General features: G+C 33.5%; 1 protein-coding gene across 1 annotated transcript in view; it reads left to right on the forward strand.

Annotated features, from left to right (window-relative positions):
• The window catches only part of apolpp (retinoid- and fatty-acid binding glycoprotein apolipophorin), a 149,538-nt gene that overhangs the window by 51,630 nt on the left and 81,427 nt on the right, over nucleotides 1-16,481 (forward strand). The window contains exons 16-18 of the mRNA XM_089096953.1: nucleotides 426-631; nucleotides 4,166-4,314; nucleotides 15,485-15,722. Coding sequence (XP_088953079.1) covers nucleotides 426-631; nucleotides 4,166-4,314; nucleotides 15,485-15,722 — 593 coding nt within the window. The remainder of the gene's footprint in view (nucleotides 1-425; nucleotides 632-4,165; nucleotides 4,315-15,484; nucleotides 15,723-16,481) is intronic.

Here is a 16,481-nt window from a genome sequence, read left to right on the forward strand (position 1 = left end):
AGGAGAATACTGGAGGGGATGATCACGTTGGGCATTAATTATTCGTCCATCTGATGGGAATAAGGTGAGGAATATAGAGTAATTACATTGTTACATCTGAGTTACGACCTCTAAGACAGCTTCTAGGAAGCTTTGTCTGACACTTACGCCAGATGTCGTCAGACAGACGTCAAGACACGAACCTTACCATGGTATTGAGGGAATCGCCCCCCTCTGAAATAAAATCGATGGAATATCCTCAACATTCCTGTGCATAGGCAGGGATGATCACCTACGGTAATATTTTGTCATGCTTTCGTTTTGATTATGTTGGATTTCATTACATACTAATTAGTGCAAATTAAAACCAAATTTAGTTTAGAATATTACACATTCGCTAGCACCGTTTCTGATTTTTATTATAAACCTGGATGTTTTTTTTTCAGGTTGAATATCCTGGTCGTCGAATTGAAATTTATGACAATGTACAACAAGTCAGCGAACATATCTACAAATCAGTTTCATCGTTAGAATTGAAGCCCGGACCTAAATACGATTTAATATCCTTGTTGACCTATGACAATAGAAGAGATCATCTGAAATTTGAAATTGATGCTGATGTTAAGCCGAATTATGCATCTAAACCTTACAAGTAAATGCTTGCCTATGATTTCTATGATCAAAAGTCTTCGGAAAAGAGGGAGGAGGGGTAATTTTATTTGAGAACAACCGTATTTCCAAATTGTCAAACGTTGGATGATAGGATGATAGGTCCTAAAGATCGTCCTTTTCGGCCATCCATATGGCCGAAATGCAATTTTTCGGGCCAAACGTAAAGCAGGTCGTCCCCAAATGGGGTGAGAGGTCGTAAAAAAGAACTTAAAAGAAATTGGAACTTCTTGGGAGGGGGTAAAGAGGAAAGCTTTGAATAGATTGGGGTGGTGGAGGAGCATGCGCAGTGTTGGCCTCAGGTGGCCTCGTGCTTCAGTTTTCAGCAGTAGCAGTAGTAGTATCAAACAACCCATGGTAATGATGCGTAGGGTACCTTTCTCTAGGTCACTATTATCCAATTTACAATTCTAAGTAATTAAATTGGACAAAAATGGAATTAAAAGCTTTTTACACGTATTTTTAAAGAGAGTAATTTTAAAACTTGAAAGAGCCGACATTACCCTAAATATGGGAGTCAGCCCACCCCCCGCCTATGTAGCACCAACCCCTGCTTAATAGTAAAATTTATACTTTTACTTTATTGAAAAATTATTAGAACGCAGCGAATATATCTGGTTAGTAATTGAAAGTTTTTTATTTATCTTTTACCTCTCAAACATTTCAAGTTTGAACAAAAATGGAATTAAAAGCTTTTTACACCTATTTTTAAAGAGAGTAATTTTAAAACTCGAAAGAGCCGATATTACCCTAAATATGGGAGTCGGCCCACCCCCCGCCTATGTAGCACCAATCCCTGCTTAATAGTAAAATTTGTACTTATGCTTTATTGAAAAATTATTAGAACGCAGCAAATATATCTGGTTAGTAATTGAAAGTTTTTTATTTATCTTTTACCTCTCAAACATTTCAAGTAAAAAGTACGTAAACTAATATACGTAATTTTATTTATATACTTTATTAATATTAAGTAAATTAATTATACGTAATTAACATACTAAAATATACGCAATTAAGTACGTTCAATTCCCAAACATATTTTCAAGAAGCGGTAACGGGGCACTGTGGCATAGTCCACAGCTCTTTAGTGGCTTAGTTGAAATATTATGCATCTATCTACGTGGTTCTTCGCATAAATTCATCTTGACAGCGCTTTTTAGCCTCATTCCGGTATATAGATTAAAAATATGCGCCATTCATGGATAGCGCAATGGTCCAAAACTTGGGGGTTGGGAAACCTCTTAATTAGAGGTTTCCCAACCCCTCTCTTTTTGAAATCGTGAGAAAATTATGTGTAAGCCCATGTGTCACTAATGTGTCTTTTTTTAAGGCGCAGGTCATAATATAGAGTAGTAGCTTCAAAAAAGTAGTTAGCTCTTTAGTAGGGTAAACAAAATACGAAGGCTTTTTCCTGTGTGTGGTATAGGCTACACCATAAAAGGACAGAATTTCATTTAACCTTTGCTTTAAGCTTTATCAACACACAGTTGCAAAAGAAAGACATTTTCTTATCATCGATTTGTGTATTAAATAGCCACTTCTTTTGGGAGCCACTGTAGGGAGCCACTTCTTTTGCTTATTCTCGCGTCACTCCGCTCATTCAGGTCTTTGGTCTTGGCCATTGGCAGTCTTGAGCGTTTGGCCCTCTCAAATATAACCTGACATCACCTTCCTCCGCTTGCTTTGCTAACTACAGCTAGCAGCTGTAGCCACAGGCCCTGGCACACACAACGTCACTTTACTGAATTCTTGGATTTTCTTATTTTTGTTTAATTTATTTGAAAACCATCTACAAAAACCTGAATAGGACGGAGCATTAATGAAAAGTGACAAAAAATTAATATTTTCACTAACCGAGCAGCCAAAACAACATGAAAGGGAAGCCTAGTATGAGACAAAGAGAGAAGAAAATAAATCCTAATAAAGAGCAATGGGTGTAAAATGTGGTTCGCTCTTAAGGTTCCAACCAAGGAACAACCGAAGATTTCTTAATGTAGGTAAAATCAAATAATCTTCCAAGCGTAAAACTACCACAAATCACCATCAATAAATACAATAAACCCAAAACTAACAGAAACTGCAATAAATAGCCGAGTCAAACCCAAAACAAGCAAAAAATGAACACGAGTAGGGCTGACAACCCCATGTCTTCTTAAGAATAAAACTTAATTTGTACTTTACTAAAAAAAACACAAATGGACATGAATTGTCAGTTTAGTATACATATACTAATATTTTATTCCTTAGTCTTAATAATTTTTTATTTACTAAAGTTAAAAAGTGAAAACATTTAAATGGTATTTTGTTTTCATCGCTCTTAACTTAGACAGTGCTATTGCGCTGTCTATGATTATTTGGAAGGGAACTTTCCAGTGACAATGTTCTTTAGTTTTCAACATTTAGAATATATTATTTATTTTAATGTTGTATGCACTCTTTTCCTGTTGGACGATTTTGCTTATATTTTAGTCTGTATAAAATGCAAAAAATTAGTAATATCATTAAAATAAAAGTTATAGAATAAAAGAAAAGAATTGTAATAGCGAGCTAAGATTGTTCTTAGGTAATCAACACATAAAATTTATCTAGTGTATTCTGGATTTCAACTATGCAGCTCTTTGCCGTCCTGTATGATTTTTTTTATTCGCCAATTTTTTGTCGGTTTTGCTCTTATTGTCAAGGGCTACTTTGCTAGTTAGCCATAACATCAGTGGCGGTTCTGATCCCTCTTGTGCCTGGGGTAAAATCTGTATTAACGCCCTCCCCCTGTCTTCCACAAAAGTTTCAGGCCAAAATTAAACAAAATATAATTTTTTAACAAAACTATTTTCAATTTATTAATTAATAAATAGCTATCCTAACCGAGTTGATTGGTGCGCTGGATTTAGGATTCTTTGTCCGAGACGGTGAGGGTTCGAATCCTAGTGTATCCAATTATTTGGTTTCGGACGGGGGTTAGTGCGTGACCCTGTAAGCTCAGCCAGCATCGACCTAGCTCTAAATGAGTACCTGGAGAAATCTGAGGAAGGTAAACAGGAAGGGTGGGCGAAAGCACAGGATGGTTGGCCCCAACCCCCCATTGCACCTCCCGGCTGAAGGGCCAAGAAACGGAGATCAGCACCGTCGGTAGGGACTGTGTATCCTATACCTTATTATTTAACTATTATTAATTATTTTAATTTGATTATTTCAAATTTAACTATTTTTAATTGTTTTTATTTTATTAATTGATTAATATTCAATTGATTATTTTCATTTATTAATTGCGCCCTCTACTTTATTTTAATAAAAATAAAATTAAAAAAATTACAAAATGATTATAACTTATAGATTATTTATTATAGAAATTTTGTGCCTCTAAAATTTCGTGACACTCCTCTAAAACCGCTTCTGCATAACATTTTTGAGTTTGACTAATTTTATATATATTTACTGTACTGAAATCCTTATGTTGTTTGGTTTTAACCTTTAAATAGCAAATATTTGCAAATACTCTTGACATTTTCCGTTTTTCCAGGTTGAAGACCTACCTTTTATTGAAGGATAAATACGCTTTCGTCACTAAGAACAAATTCGAAGGAGACGGTGGGGTCAAATTCCTGTTGGATGGTCGCTTTGATCCAACAGCTGTGGAGCCGGAACTAGCCATTGAAACAAATATATTTGGTTATATATATTTCTTTTCTTTTGTTTAATGTATAAGATGTCTCGAAAGTCACTGTACACTGTGACAAACATTGTACACTTGAGTCATCCTGGCTAATTGGTTGGCAAGCTGGGTTGGGAATTCTTTGTCCGAGGGGCACGGGTTCGATTCCTGCCGTGGCCGGTTATTTTTTTGGGGACGGGGGTCAGTGGAGTGACTCTCTAAGCTCAGCCAGATTCGACCCAGCTCTAAATGGGTACCTGGAGAAATCTGGGGAAGGTAAGCAGGAAGGGCGTGCGAAAGTATAGGATGGCTGGCCCTCAACCCCCATTGCACTTCCTGGCTGAAGGGGCATGGAACGGAGATCAGTACCGCCGGTTTGGACCTTAAGAGTCTAGTGCCGTCATACTTACAACTATGCCGTCATACTTACAACTTAATACTTACAACAACAAACAGATCATAATTTTTTCCTTTTTTCTTGGATGCTATCCTTTTTTTCTAGTACTCAAGCAGTATGTACGAGAAATAAGATATGTTATTTATTAAAACATCTTTTTTTGTATCGTGGATATTTAACTTTTTGGATTTCGTATACAGATGTTTCTTTTACCTAGTCATTCCCGGTTTTCTCTTCAGAATAATTTTGAATGAAAGATCTAAAGCTAAACTGGCCAGCCATGACAAAATGTCACTTCAGTGTTCTCATTAAGAGACTCTAACTAACTTCTGTTGTGCTCAAACACAGTAGTATCAATTTTATATATAGATGGTTTTTTTTTATTTCTTAGTTTTATATTTTGTTTTAAGTTTTATAGATTATTTTAGATTTTATCTTTGTTCTTAACGTTGAAGACGCCTTATTTTATAAAGGCGAAATATCTGCGGCGTTTAATTTGTCTTTTCCTTCTACTGCCCGTAGTCCCGTTTGTTTTCTTTCATGTTGAAATTTTTCTCTCTTCGTTTTTTTATGGGTGGCCAGTTTGACTTTATTTTTCATACTCCCTCAATCTTCTTTTTTTAACTTTATGCTTTTCTTGTTATTTATTATTACGTAAAGGTATAATACAGCTTTTTTGTTTTACTTCTGCGTCGTTTTAGTTTGCCTTTTACTTCTACTGGCTGTAGTCCCGTTTGTTTTCTTTATCTTAAGATTCTCTCTCTTTGTTTTTAGAATAACGTTTTTTTTTCAAATTTAGGTCTTAGATTTCGGCCGGAAAAATGTCAAATTTTAATTTTTGGTCCTAAGCCTTCCATAATAATCAGAGGCAACGCTGTAGCGTTGCCTATAGTAAAGGCAATACGGCTCCAATGTTTTATTATTTATTGTTTATTCATTTTTCTTCCCAGAGGCACTTCATATGGAAGGGGTCGTCGTAGAAATTTCAATGGGGGCTCATTCGATTGGAAATCGAGAGTTCTAGTGCCCTTTTTAATAGTCGAAAATAATTGGAGGGCAATTAGCCCCCCCCCTCACGCCCATTATTCCCCAAAACACATCCAGTCAAAGTTTTGATATGGCCATTTTGTTTAGAGTTGTCTATGTCCAGATATAAAATGTATTTTGTAGTGGGACACTCCCCCACAACCCTCAGGGCAAGGGTTTTAGGTTATGCACTGTGGGAAAAGAAGGTTTTTATAGAATGATTTGTCGTAGAAACTTCAAAACAGGCTCATTCGATTGGAAATTAAAGGGCTAGTGCCCTTTTTAATAGTCAAAAATGATTGGAGGGCAACTAGCCCCCCCCCACCCATCATTCTTCAAAACCCATCCAATCAAAATTTTAGAGAAAGGCATTTTGTTCAGCGTAGTTGATTTCCAGATAGAAAATATATTTTTGAGGAGGACACTCCCCCACAATCCTCAGGGAAAGGGTTTTAAGTTATGCCCTGGGGGCATATAAGGTTTTTATAGAATGATTTTTCGTAGAAACTTTAAAACAGGATCTTTCGATTAGAATTTAAAAGGCTAGTGCCCTTTTTAATACTCGAAAATGATTGGAGGGCAACTAGCCCCTCCCCCCTCCCCACGCCGATCATTCCCCCAAACACATCGAATCAAAATTTTGAGATAGGCATTTTGTTCATCGTAGTTGATTTCCAGATAGAAAATATATTTTTGAGGAGGATACTCCCCCACAGCCCTCAGGGCAAGGGTTTTAAGTTATGCCCTGGGGGCTTATAAGGTTTTTATAGAAGGCGTCGTCGTAGAAACTTCAAAATAGGCTCATTCGATTGGAAATTAAAGAACTAGTGCCCTTTTTAATAGTCGAATGTGACTGGAGCGTAACTAGCCCCTCCCCCCCCCCCACGCCCATCATTTCCCCAAACATATCCAATTAAAATTTTGAGATAGCCATTTTGTTCAGCGTAGTTGATTTCCAGATAGAAAATATGTTTCTGAGGAGTACACTCCCCCAGAACCTTCAGGGCAAGGGTTTTAAGTTAGGCCCTGGGGGCAAATAAGGTTTTTATTGAAGGTGTTGTCGTAGAAACATTAAAAAAGGCTAATTCGATTGGAAATTCAAAGGTATAGTGCTCTTGTTATGAACCAAGTGTGATTGGAAGGCAGCTAGGCCCCACCCATGTCCATCATTCTTCCAAACACATCCCATAAAAATTGTTAGATAGCCATGTTTAACAGTGTGGTGGGGTGCTAGATTGGCAACATATCTTTGAGGAGGACCCTCCCCCACAACCCTCAGAGCCATGGTTTTATTTCATGCACTGGGGGCATAGAAGGTATTTGTAGGAGACAGTGTCATATAAACTTAAAAAAAGACACTTTCAATTGGAAATTCAAAGGGCTAGTGGCCTTTTTAAAAGTCGAAAGTGATTGGAGGCCAACTAGCCCCCCCCCCACGCCCATCATTCCCCCAAACACATCCAATCAACATTGTGAGATAGCCATTTTGTTCAGCGTAGTTGATTTCCAGATAGAAAATATGTTTTTGAGGAGGACACTCCCCCCAAACCCTCAGGGCAAGGGTTTTAAGTTATGTCCTGGGGGCAAATAAGGTTTTTATAGAAGGCGGTTTCGTAGAAACTTCAAAAAATGCTCATTCGATTGGAAATTCCGAGGGCTAGTGCCCTTTGTAATAGTCGAAAGTGATTTGAGGGCAACTAACCCCCCTCTCACGCCACGTTTTCCCAAACACATCCAATCAAGATTTTAAGACAGCCATTTTATTAAACGTAGTTTTAAGTTCTAGAAATTAGGTCTCTGAGAATTAAAACTCCCCCAAAGCCCTCAGGGCAAGGGTTATAATTTAAGGATTCTCCGAATCCTACATATTATTTCTTATGGAAGGGATGCTCGTATAAACTTTAGAGAGGGCTCATTTGATAGAAAATTGAAAGTTCTTGTTCACTTTTTAAGAGTCAAAAGAGATTGAAGGGCAACTAGCCCCTCTCCCGCCTCCACGCCCTAAATGCAACAGATAAAAATTTTGAGATAGACATTTTGTTAAAATAGTTCAAAGTTCTGATAACAAAAAACTCCTGTGTCGACACAGCCCACCAGGGCCCAGGGGTAGGCGTTGTAAGTTATGCCCTGGGGCATAACTTATTAAGGGGGGTTTATAACTTATCGGAAGGGCTTTTGTATGGGAAGAACACATAGGAAATCTATTATAATTATCCAATTATAAGGTTAAAATACATACTCTATGATAGATGCAAAATTGCTTTGGCACACCAATTCCTATTAAGGTCAATTCCAAACAGTCGTGATCCTTTTGTGTCAGCAAGTGAAATGGTCTAAGCCCCCTTATTGGAGCTATTTTTTCAATCCATTCATTGTTGTCAATCGCTGTCCACAAGTTATGAAAGCTGTCTATTGTTCATATATAAGATTTTTATCAAAGTGGTAATCGTATAGACTTTGAAAAAAGCCTAATTCGATTTAAATTGAAAGTTCTAGATCCGTTTTTTAAAGTCAAGAATAATCGGAAAGTAAGCACCCCCCCCCATGCCATAAAAACTTGAAACTTTTTGCAATCGAAAACAAAAAAAAATTCATTAAAAAAAACTTTCAGACAAAAATGTTTTTCAAAGAAAAGAAAGGGCCATTTTAAGCTTAAGCTCAGGAGATACAAATACCTGTTAAAATTCAAAATCAAAAAGACCAGAAATTACTATTAAGATTAAATGAAACCCAAAACGAACATAAATTAAATAAACAATCTTAGCAAAAAACATACTACAAGTAATAATATAAATGAATAAACAGATCTTAAAGCGAGTAATGCTTAGATTGAATATGAAAATCAAGTTTAAAACGAAAACAAATATTTTGCTATTAAAGTATAAATAAAACTTAAAACGAACAGAAATTAAATGTACAATCAATGCAAACAAACATACAATATATATTGATGTAAATGAATAGATAAATCTTAAAACGAATGAAACTTAAATTGAATATGCAAATCAAGTTTGAATCAAATAAAAATAACTACAAACAAGAGTTTGGGTATCGTCTCACTGCAGAAGCCTAAAACCTACTGCGTCATTGGCGCTTTACTGAAAACGAATAATATTACAAAATGTTTTCTTTTGTACTTAATATTGAAAATAAATATTAAAATTACAGTAAAATTTTCAACTGATAAGCTTTTAGCAATTAATATCATTATGCATCAAATATTCAGTTTAATTTCTTAGTTCTTTTCAAGATTGGTCAAGACAAATATTGTTTCACTACAAGCAAAATTTGGATACTGCCCCCTTCTTTAACTGTACAAACCTAAAGCCTTCTGCGTCATTGGTGCTTCATTGAAAACGAATTACTCATTTATTAAAAATTTGTTATTTTCCAGTTCTTACAGCATTGTAAACGAAAATAAAAATTTCAGTAAGAAAAAATCTTGAACTGACAGATCTTTCAACAATTAATATCATTATATATCCAATATTAAAGTTGATTTTGTTTATATTTTCCAAGACGGTTCAAGACTCGTATAGTTTTTCCATTTTTTTTAACTCTGCCATTTTTTCTAACTAATCGTGCTAGTTTGTTATGAAAACATTCTATGGCTTCTAGGCATTTCTATTTGAGCGGAAAACTGCACCTCAAACTTTGTGGAACATGCATTTTCTTGCATGAAACACCAAAATATAATAAAATGTCAAGATTCGGAGTGTTCCACCACTCGCAAGCAAGTGCCATTCGAATTTTTGAATCCGCATGGTCAATTTAGGGGGTGGAGGGTAGGCTAATTCTCGTATCAGGCCCATTCCGTCGTGGTATGATTCACATTTTCAACACCTGGCGTCCGGACTATCATATAATCTACGAAGCATACAGCTACCCCAAATCAGTATCAATAAATAAATGAAACCCAAAACGAACAAAAATTAAAATAAATATTAGAGTCAAACTCAAAACGAGCTTAAATTAATTAGAGTAGGGTTCAAAACCCCTATGCTTTCTAAAAGCCAGAATATAATTTGTACTTTAGTGAAAAAAAATTCAAATGAGTTTGCTGAAAAAAAATGTGCATTGTCAATTTAAGATGCATATGCTGATATTTATTCCCTAAAATCTTAATTAATCTTTGATTTCTTAAAGTTACAAAAGTGAAAATATTTCAAAGAATTGTTTTCAGTAAAGTGCCAACGATGCAGTAGGTTTTAGGCTTCTGCAGTGAGACGATACCCAAACTCTTGTTTCTAGTTATTTTTATTCGATTCAAACTTGATTTGCATATTCAATTTAAGTTTCACTCGTCTTAAGATTTATTTATTCATTTACATTAATATATATTGTATGTTTGTTCGCATTGATTGTTTATTTAATTTCTGTTCGTTATAAGCTTCATTTATACTTTAATAGCAAAATATTTGTTTTCGTTTTAAGATTGATTTTGATATTCAATCCAAGCATTACCCGCTTTAAGATATATTTATTCATTTGTATTATTACTTGTTGTATGTTTTTTGCTATGATTGTTTATTTAATTTCTGTTCGTTTTGGGTTTCATTTATTCTTTAATACTAATTTCGGGTCGTTTTTATTTTGAATTTTAACATGTATCTGTATGTCCTGAGCTTAAGTTTAAAATTGCCTTTACCTTTCTTTGAAAAACTTATTTTTCGGAAAGTATTTTTTTAATTAATAATAAAGTAAGAATTAAAGTTCATGATGTCCTTCTGAAACCACTTGAATCTTTTCTTTATTTTGGTATTCCTAATGATCCTTTGCTAACCCTTTGTCACAGTTTATAGAATTAGCAGTATGATTATTCCCTATCTCACCCATTATAAAAACCCGGACCGGGGTGCGAGTGCTCCAGAGAACGTTTTTGCAGATATAAACATAAGCGGCATCAGATCTTTTCACGGGTATACAAGTCAGATTTCTCTTGGACGCGAAACTTGGCTTCAACGTTGGAACACTTATTTTGAAGAAACTAATTTTAAATTAATTTATTCCAATATATACATGAAAATCGGTAGTTAGTAGTGTAATGTTATTATTAGATGTTTTTAGGAATTAAAAATAGGTTTCGAAGTCTCAAGTTGGTTTCAAAGGCATTTTGAGAAAGTTTCTGCCAAAATACGTGTTCCAGCGTAATTGGACCGCTTATGGCAGATCAAATGAGAGGAGCTGTTTGTACGCGCCGATATATATATATATATATATATATATATATATATATATATATATATATATATATATATATATATATATATATATATATATATATATATATATATATATATAAAATTAGTTCAGATGTTTATAGGAATTACAAGTAGGTTTCGAAGTCTCGAGTTGGTTTCAAAGGCATTTTGAGAAAGTTTCTGCTAAAATACGTGTTCCAGGGTAATTGGACCGCTAACGGCAGATCAAATGAGAGGAGCTGTTTGTACGCGCCGATATATATATATATATATATATATATATATATATATATATATATATATATATATATTAAACTTAAGATCAGTAGAAATAAAATTTTCTGAAAGTTCCCTAAGAATTTTACGAAAAACACTTCTTAACAGACGTTTGGTATTTTCTTGGATAGGGCTATTATGGCAACTTTTACCACAGCAACCAATAATTAGAATCCAAGTCCTAAAATTGGTCTTAATCAGGAACCCTTATCGCTATCTAAATTCACAAAGTGCAAAGATTTTCAAACAGAGGTGTTTATTGTTTAAAGTTCAGGAAAGGTCTGCCCATTTCATACGAAAACATTGATTGAAAACGAAAGTAGTCTTATCTAGAAAATAAATATCGTAGAAAATAAACATCACGACGTGAAAAAAAAATGATAAACCATCCAGTGGCGGATCCAGAGGGGGGGGGCGAGGGGTGCCCCCCTATAGTTGTCTAAAGTAGCGTAATTTAACTATTTAAAGAAAGTTTGCATTAATTAAACTTGCTGCTAACGTAAGTTTATCGGATCAACCTATTTTGCGCCCCCCCCCCTAAAAAAACCCTGGATCCGCCCCTGAAACCATCACACCTATTCTATCAGTTATTAGAAGAAGGAAAAATTCCTTATTTTCACAAATTTCATCAACCCCCACCCCCTTTTTTATAAAATCCTACATAGGCCGATCAGTTGAGTCCACTCTATGTAAATAATAAGTCATAATTTGTATATAAATTAAGTCATACCTGTGAGATGGGACACTTGCAAACCACTTGGCTGGCTTACCATGTTTTTTTCTGCTTTCGCAATTACGAATAATGCACTTTGTAACCATTTCTCATTGATTGACGAAAACCCACTAACCCGCTAATGCAGAAATAAGTGGGAGGAGCTTTTTGTTCGCACCAAGAATGAAGACCAGAAATGATCTGCGATAAGCTTACTGGATAATTCTATAAACTGTGCCCTTTGTTGAGCACATATGATGAAATCTATCCGTTCTCGCATCTCTGCAAGTTTTGATAGGATAATTCGTCTCCGTGATTTTTTGACTAGAAAGTCATTAGCTCACGTTTTTAATTTTGTAGCTCTTCCGCGCGTTTTCAGTATCCGGAAATCGGTTACCGTATTTTAGCTCTTCTAATTGTTCAGATATTAAAGCAACTTTTTTAATTTTGGAAAACTTTTATGTCGACTTTCAAAATTTTATTCTGCATCATCATTGATAAAACAACATGTTATGAAAGATCCCATTGTGATAATTAATTCGAAGCATCAAAAATTTATTTCACTAGTGCCCCGTCGATTTCCCATAAATTCCATTCTGGAATTTCGATTTCATAATTATTGAAATTAGTTGTATTTTTTGTCGTGTTGCATAATTTTTGTATTTTCGGATATTTCCTAAATATAGATTTTATTTTGTATTTTTATGTATTATTAGTAAATTTAAGTTTGTGTATATTGACCAGAATTTATTTTGTCTTATATTTTCCATGACCAAATTGATGATTTTGTTTTCTTTCTGCTCTTCAATTTGGGTGGCTAATTAAATGTTTCAATTTAATTGAATATACTAATTATATACGGTATAATGTAACTAAATAATACTGGCTATATTTTGTATAACCGGTCTCAGAACACATTTAACGACATAGGACTACCACCTTGTCATTTCTCCTGTTAAAATCATATTCTGTAGAAACTTCTAATTTTATTTTATGACTTATTTGTGGGTAATTTCAGTTTAAGAAGGAGAATCTAAGTATTGAAGAAAGAAAAATCATGCATAAATATTAAAATTCACCAGGAAACTAAGCTTCGTTTTCGAAGCCTAGAAACCAGATATAAATTTTATTAGTTGTTAGTTGTGTTTATAGTAGTTGTATTATAGTTAATTATAATACATATATAGATAATACAATATATATATATATATATATATATATATATATATATATATATATATATATATATATATATATATATATATATATATATATATATATATATATATATATATATATATATATATATATATATATATATATATATATATATATATATATATATATATATATATAGTTAATTATTATTATAGTTAATATTACATTTTATTATAGTTAGTTGTATTAGTTGTTAGTTGTATAATTGTTGTTAATTGTATCCGGTACACTTTGGAAAAACAAATACTGGTAACTCTCGTAGTAATACTTGAAAATACAGTCTCACAGAGAGAACCTTGCAGGGTTGAAGCATATTTTAATGGCTAGAAGAAGAAAAATTTAAACACGTAATGATATGATAATGGAACATGTCACATGTCATGACATGTCATGATAATATCCCAGGATATGATAATGTTGCTAGATAATGAATTCGTATTTGATCACGCTGCTCTTGCGACTTTTCACATAGATATCGATGTGTCCAATCGTTTAGCAGGACACAAATTGATCAATTCTCCCCCCCCCCCATCCCATAGATTCTGGAATGTTTTATCAGTATTGTCATTAAAAAAACCTCCCTAGATCTGTAAAAGTATCTTTGTGTCGTATGTTCATTTAAAAAAAAACGAAAAAATCCTTGCCCCTCCCCTGCATTTTCTTTATTTGGCATACCCTGTCGTGTCATATTTTGTTACTGATTAATTAATGGCTCCGTTGTTTGTTTTATGTCAAATAATTTTTTTCTGTGGTAATTAGCGGTTTTAGTTTTCTACTCTGAATTGTAAATATGGTTGTTTTGCTTTGGTCTTATAATAAATGAATTTATTTATTTAAATTCCGGCTTAGTAATGTGTCTCGTTAAAAAAGGGGGACAGGGGAGCTTTTCACTTCTCTATAAATGGATTTCAGCGAACAAATTAGGAAAAGCCGAAAACAAGCAGGGATATGCAAAGAAAGTTCTTCGAAGTGGTTATTTTTTTAGATGATAGTGGAAGGACTAAAAACCAAATATTTTTCTTTTTTGCTCTTTAAATTATCATTTTTTGTTCTTTATTATATTATGATCGTCAAGATTATTGTTAGTGAATTATTACAATGAACATGACTTCTGAGAGACCCAAAATAGTATTTGCCGTACGTTGCTTAATTTGTAAAAAAATGCAAAGTTTTTTTCAGAAAAGATTTTTTTTCCCGTTTTTTTTACTGGTAATTTTTAACCGTTTTTTTAGGCATTTGCCAATCAGTTTCATCTTCATTATTTTTCACTAAGCTATTAATCCTGTCATGAATTACAGTCATTTGAAATGTCCTACATGGGATGCCTACCAATTTGTAAGCCTGAAGTGCTTTTAACTTTTTATTTGGGAAATTTCAAAGTGGTTTTCAATAGTCAGAGCATGCTTTATTTTTTTGTATAAAGTTGTGTAATTTTCGTGTAAATTTCAAATACAGAACATTTTATCGTGATTATCATTTGAATATTTGAATAGTCAACAGTACCACTTGACGAATCTCAGGGTTGTCAAGTATCCTGCAGCAAATCTATATTTGTTATATTAATTTCAGATGAAAAGGTTTTGAAAACGATTTTGACTAAAAAAATCCGCACTGGAATTAATGTTGCCGGTTATTGTGCCATTTGGGTGGTTTTCCGTGGCTGTTGCATATTGAATTGTCCAAATCGTTATTTTTCAAGGTTTTTTTTTCAATATGCAACTTGGCCACAATTTTGATCCAAAAATTGTTGTGCTGTCTTTTACTAGGCATCTGGTAACACTGACTTGACCCTCATGTGGGATCTTTGTGAGATCACATTCATTGAAATAAATCCGTAAGGCTAATCTTGACGGTTCTCATTTGAAAAAAAAATAATAATAATTTGAAGGGCAAGAAGTCAAACATTCAAAGTTTTGTTACATATTCTTTCATTTAAACATTCGAAATTGTATTGTCATATATTCTTTTATTATAATATATTGTAATATAATATATTCTGTGATAACATGAACTTTCAAGTTTAATAAAGTCAAGCCTTTCTCCCTTTACTGAGAGAAATTTTTTCACAAGATTTCTAACATTCTGGGCATGGAAATCTTTTTTTTTTAAATAATGTCTAGATTCAGCTAAAAACTCCCCTTTTCTTGATTTTTAGGATGAACTGTAGGAAAACTAATTGGAAAGCAGGTCAAGTTTATCCCAAAATATTGCAAGAAAAGCTTGTCTACGTCAGCAAAGACGCACTTATTTTGCGTCTTAGCTAAAGTAGCGTTGAGTGTTTGGAAGCTTTAGAAAGTATCCTTTTTAAACATTGTCTAGGGAGGTCAACTAAAAATCTTTCATTTCTGGATTTTTAGGACGAGCTGAAGGAAGACTATCTGGAAAACTCGGGAAAAGTGACAAGACTTTTGAAGTTGGGGTTTTTATCCCGAAATATAATCGCAAGATAACTGCAACTTCCTTAGCAAGAACCGGTGGTGAATTTAAGCGTTTAGAAGCAGCTGTTGCATGGGATGCTGTCAACGACAAGTCAAAACAAATCTCACTTGAAGTTTCTGCAAGGATTCCACCGTCAGAAATTGCTACGGACCTGAGGTAACTATTATTTACCTCTTTTATATCATTCTTATCTCATTTCTTACCTCATTCTTACCTCATTTTTACCTCATTCTTACCTCATTCTTACCTCATTCTTACCTCATTTTTATCATTCTAGTTGTTTAACAATCAGCACAGTTACCAATCATGTAACACGTTTGTATGTTTTAATAGATACAAATATATACATGTTTGTAGTTATTATTTATTATGCATGTTATATTATAAAACAATAATGGATTATTTATTATATACATTTATTATTGTTTGTTAATTGTTATTTATTATGTTTACTTTTATTATTATTCATTATAAAATTAGGATCATGAGTGTTGTTATTATTCAGCAATGTCAATCAGCATTGATATTTACCGGTTTTTATATATATATATATATATATATATATATATATATATATATATATATATATATATATATATATATATATATATATATATATATATATATATATATATATATATATATATATATATATATATACATTAAAACTAGCTAACCCGTTATGTTTTCCTACGATATAAGCCATGGAAAATTCCTTTCACGTTCTATTAATGATTGTGTTTTCAAATTTAAAAGTATTTAACCCCCCCCCCGTCCCCTCCCCCCCCCCCAAAAAAAAAAAATTATCTCCCAGAAATCGCCTTGTACTCCGCAGAAAATTACCGAAAATACCCCCTCCCAACTATTCCTCTTCAATAAATCGAAAAACATGAAAATGTGCTGGATGACAACATC

Source organism: Artemia sp. Qi Xiang Cuo, chromosome 11 (assembly GCF_049724085.1).
Source record: "Artemia sp. Qi Xiang Cuo chromosome 11, ASM4972408v1, whole genome shotgun sequence".
NCBI classification, from domain to species: Eukaryota; Metazoa; Arthropoda; class Branchiopoda; order Anostraca; family Artemiidae; genus Artemia; species Artemia sp. Qi Xiang Cuo.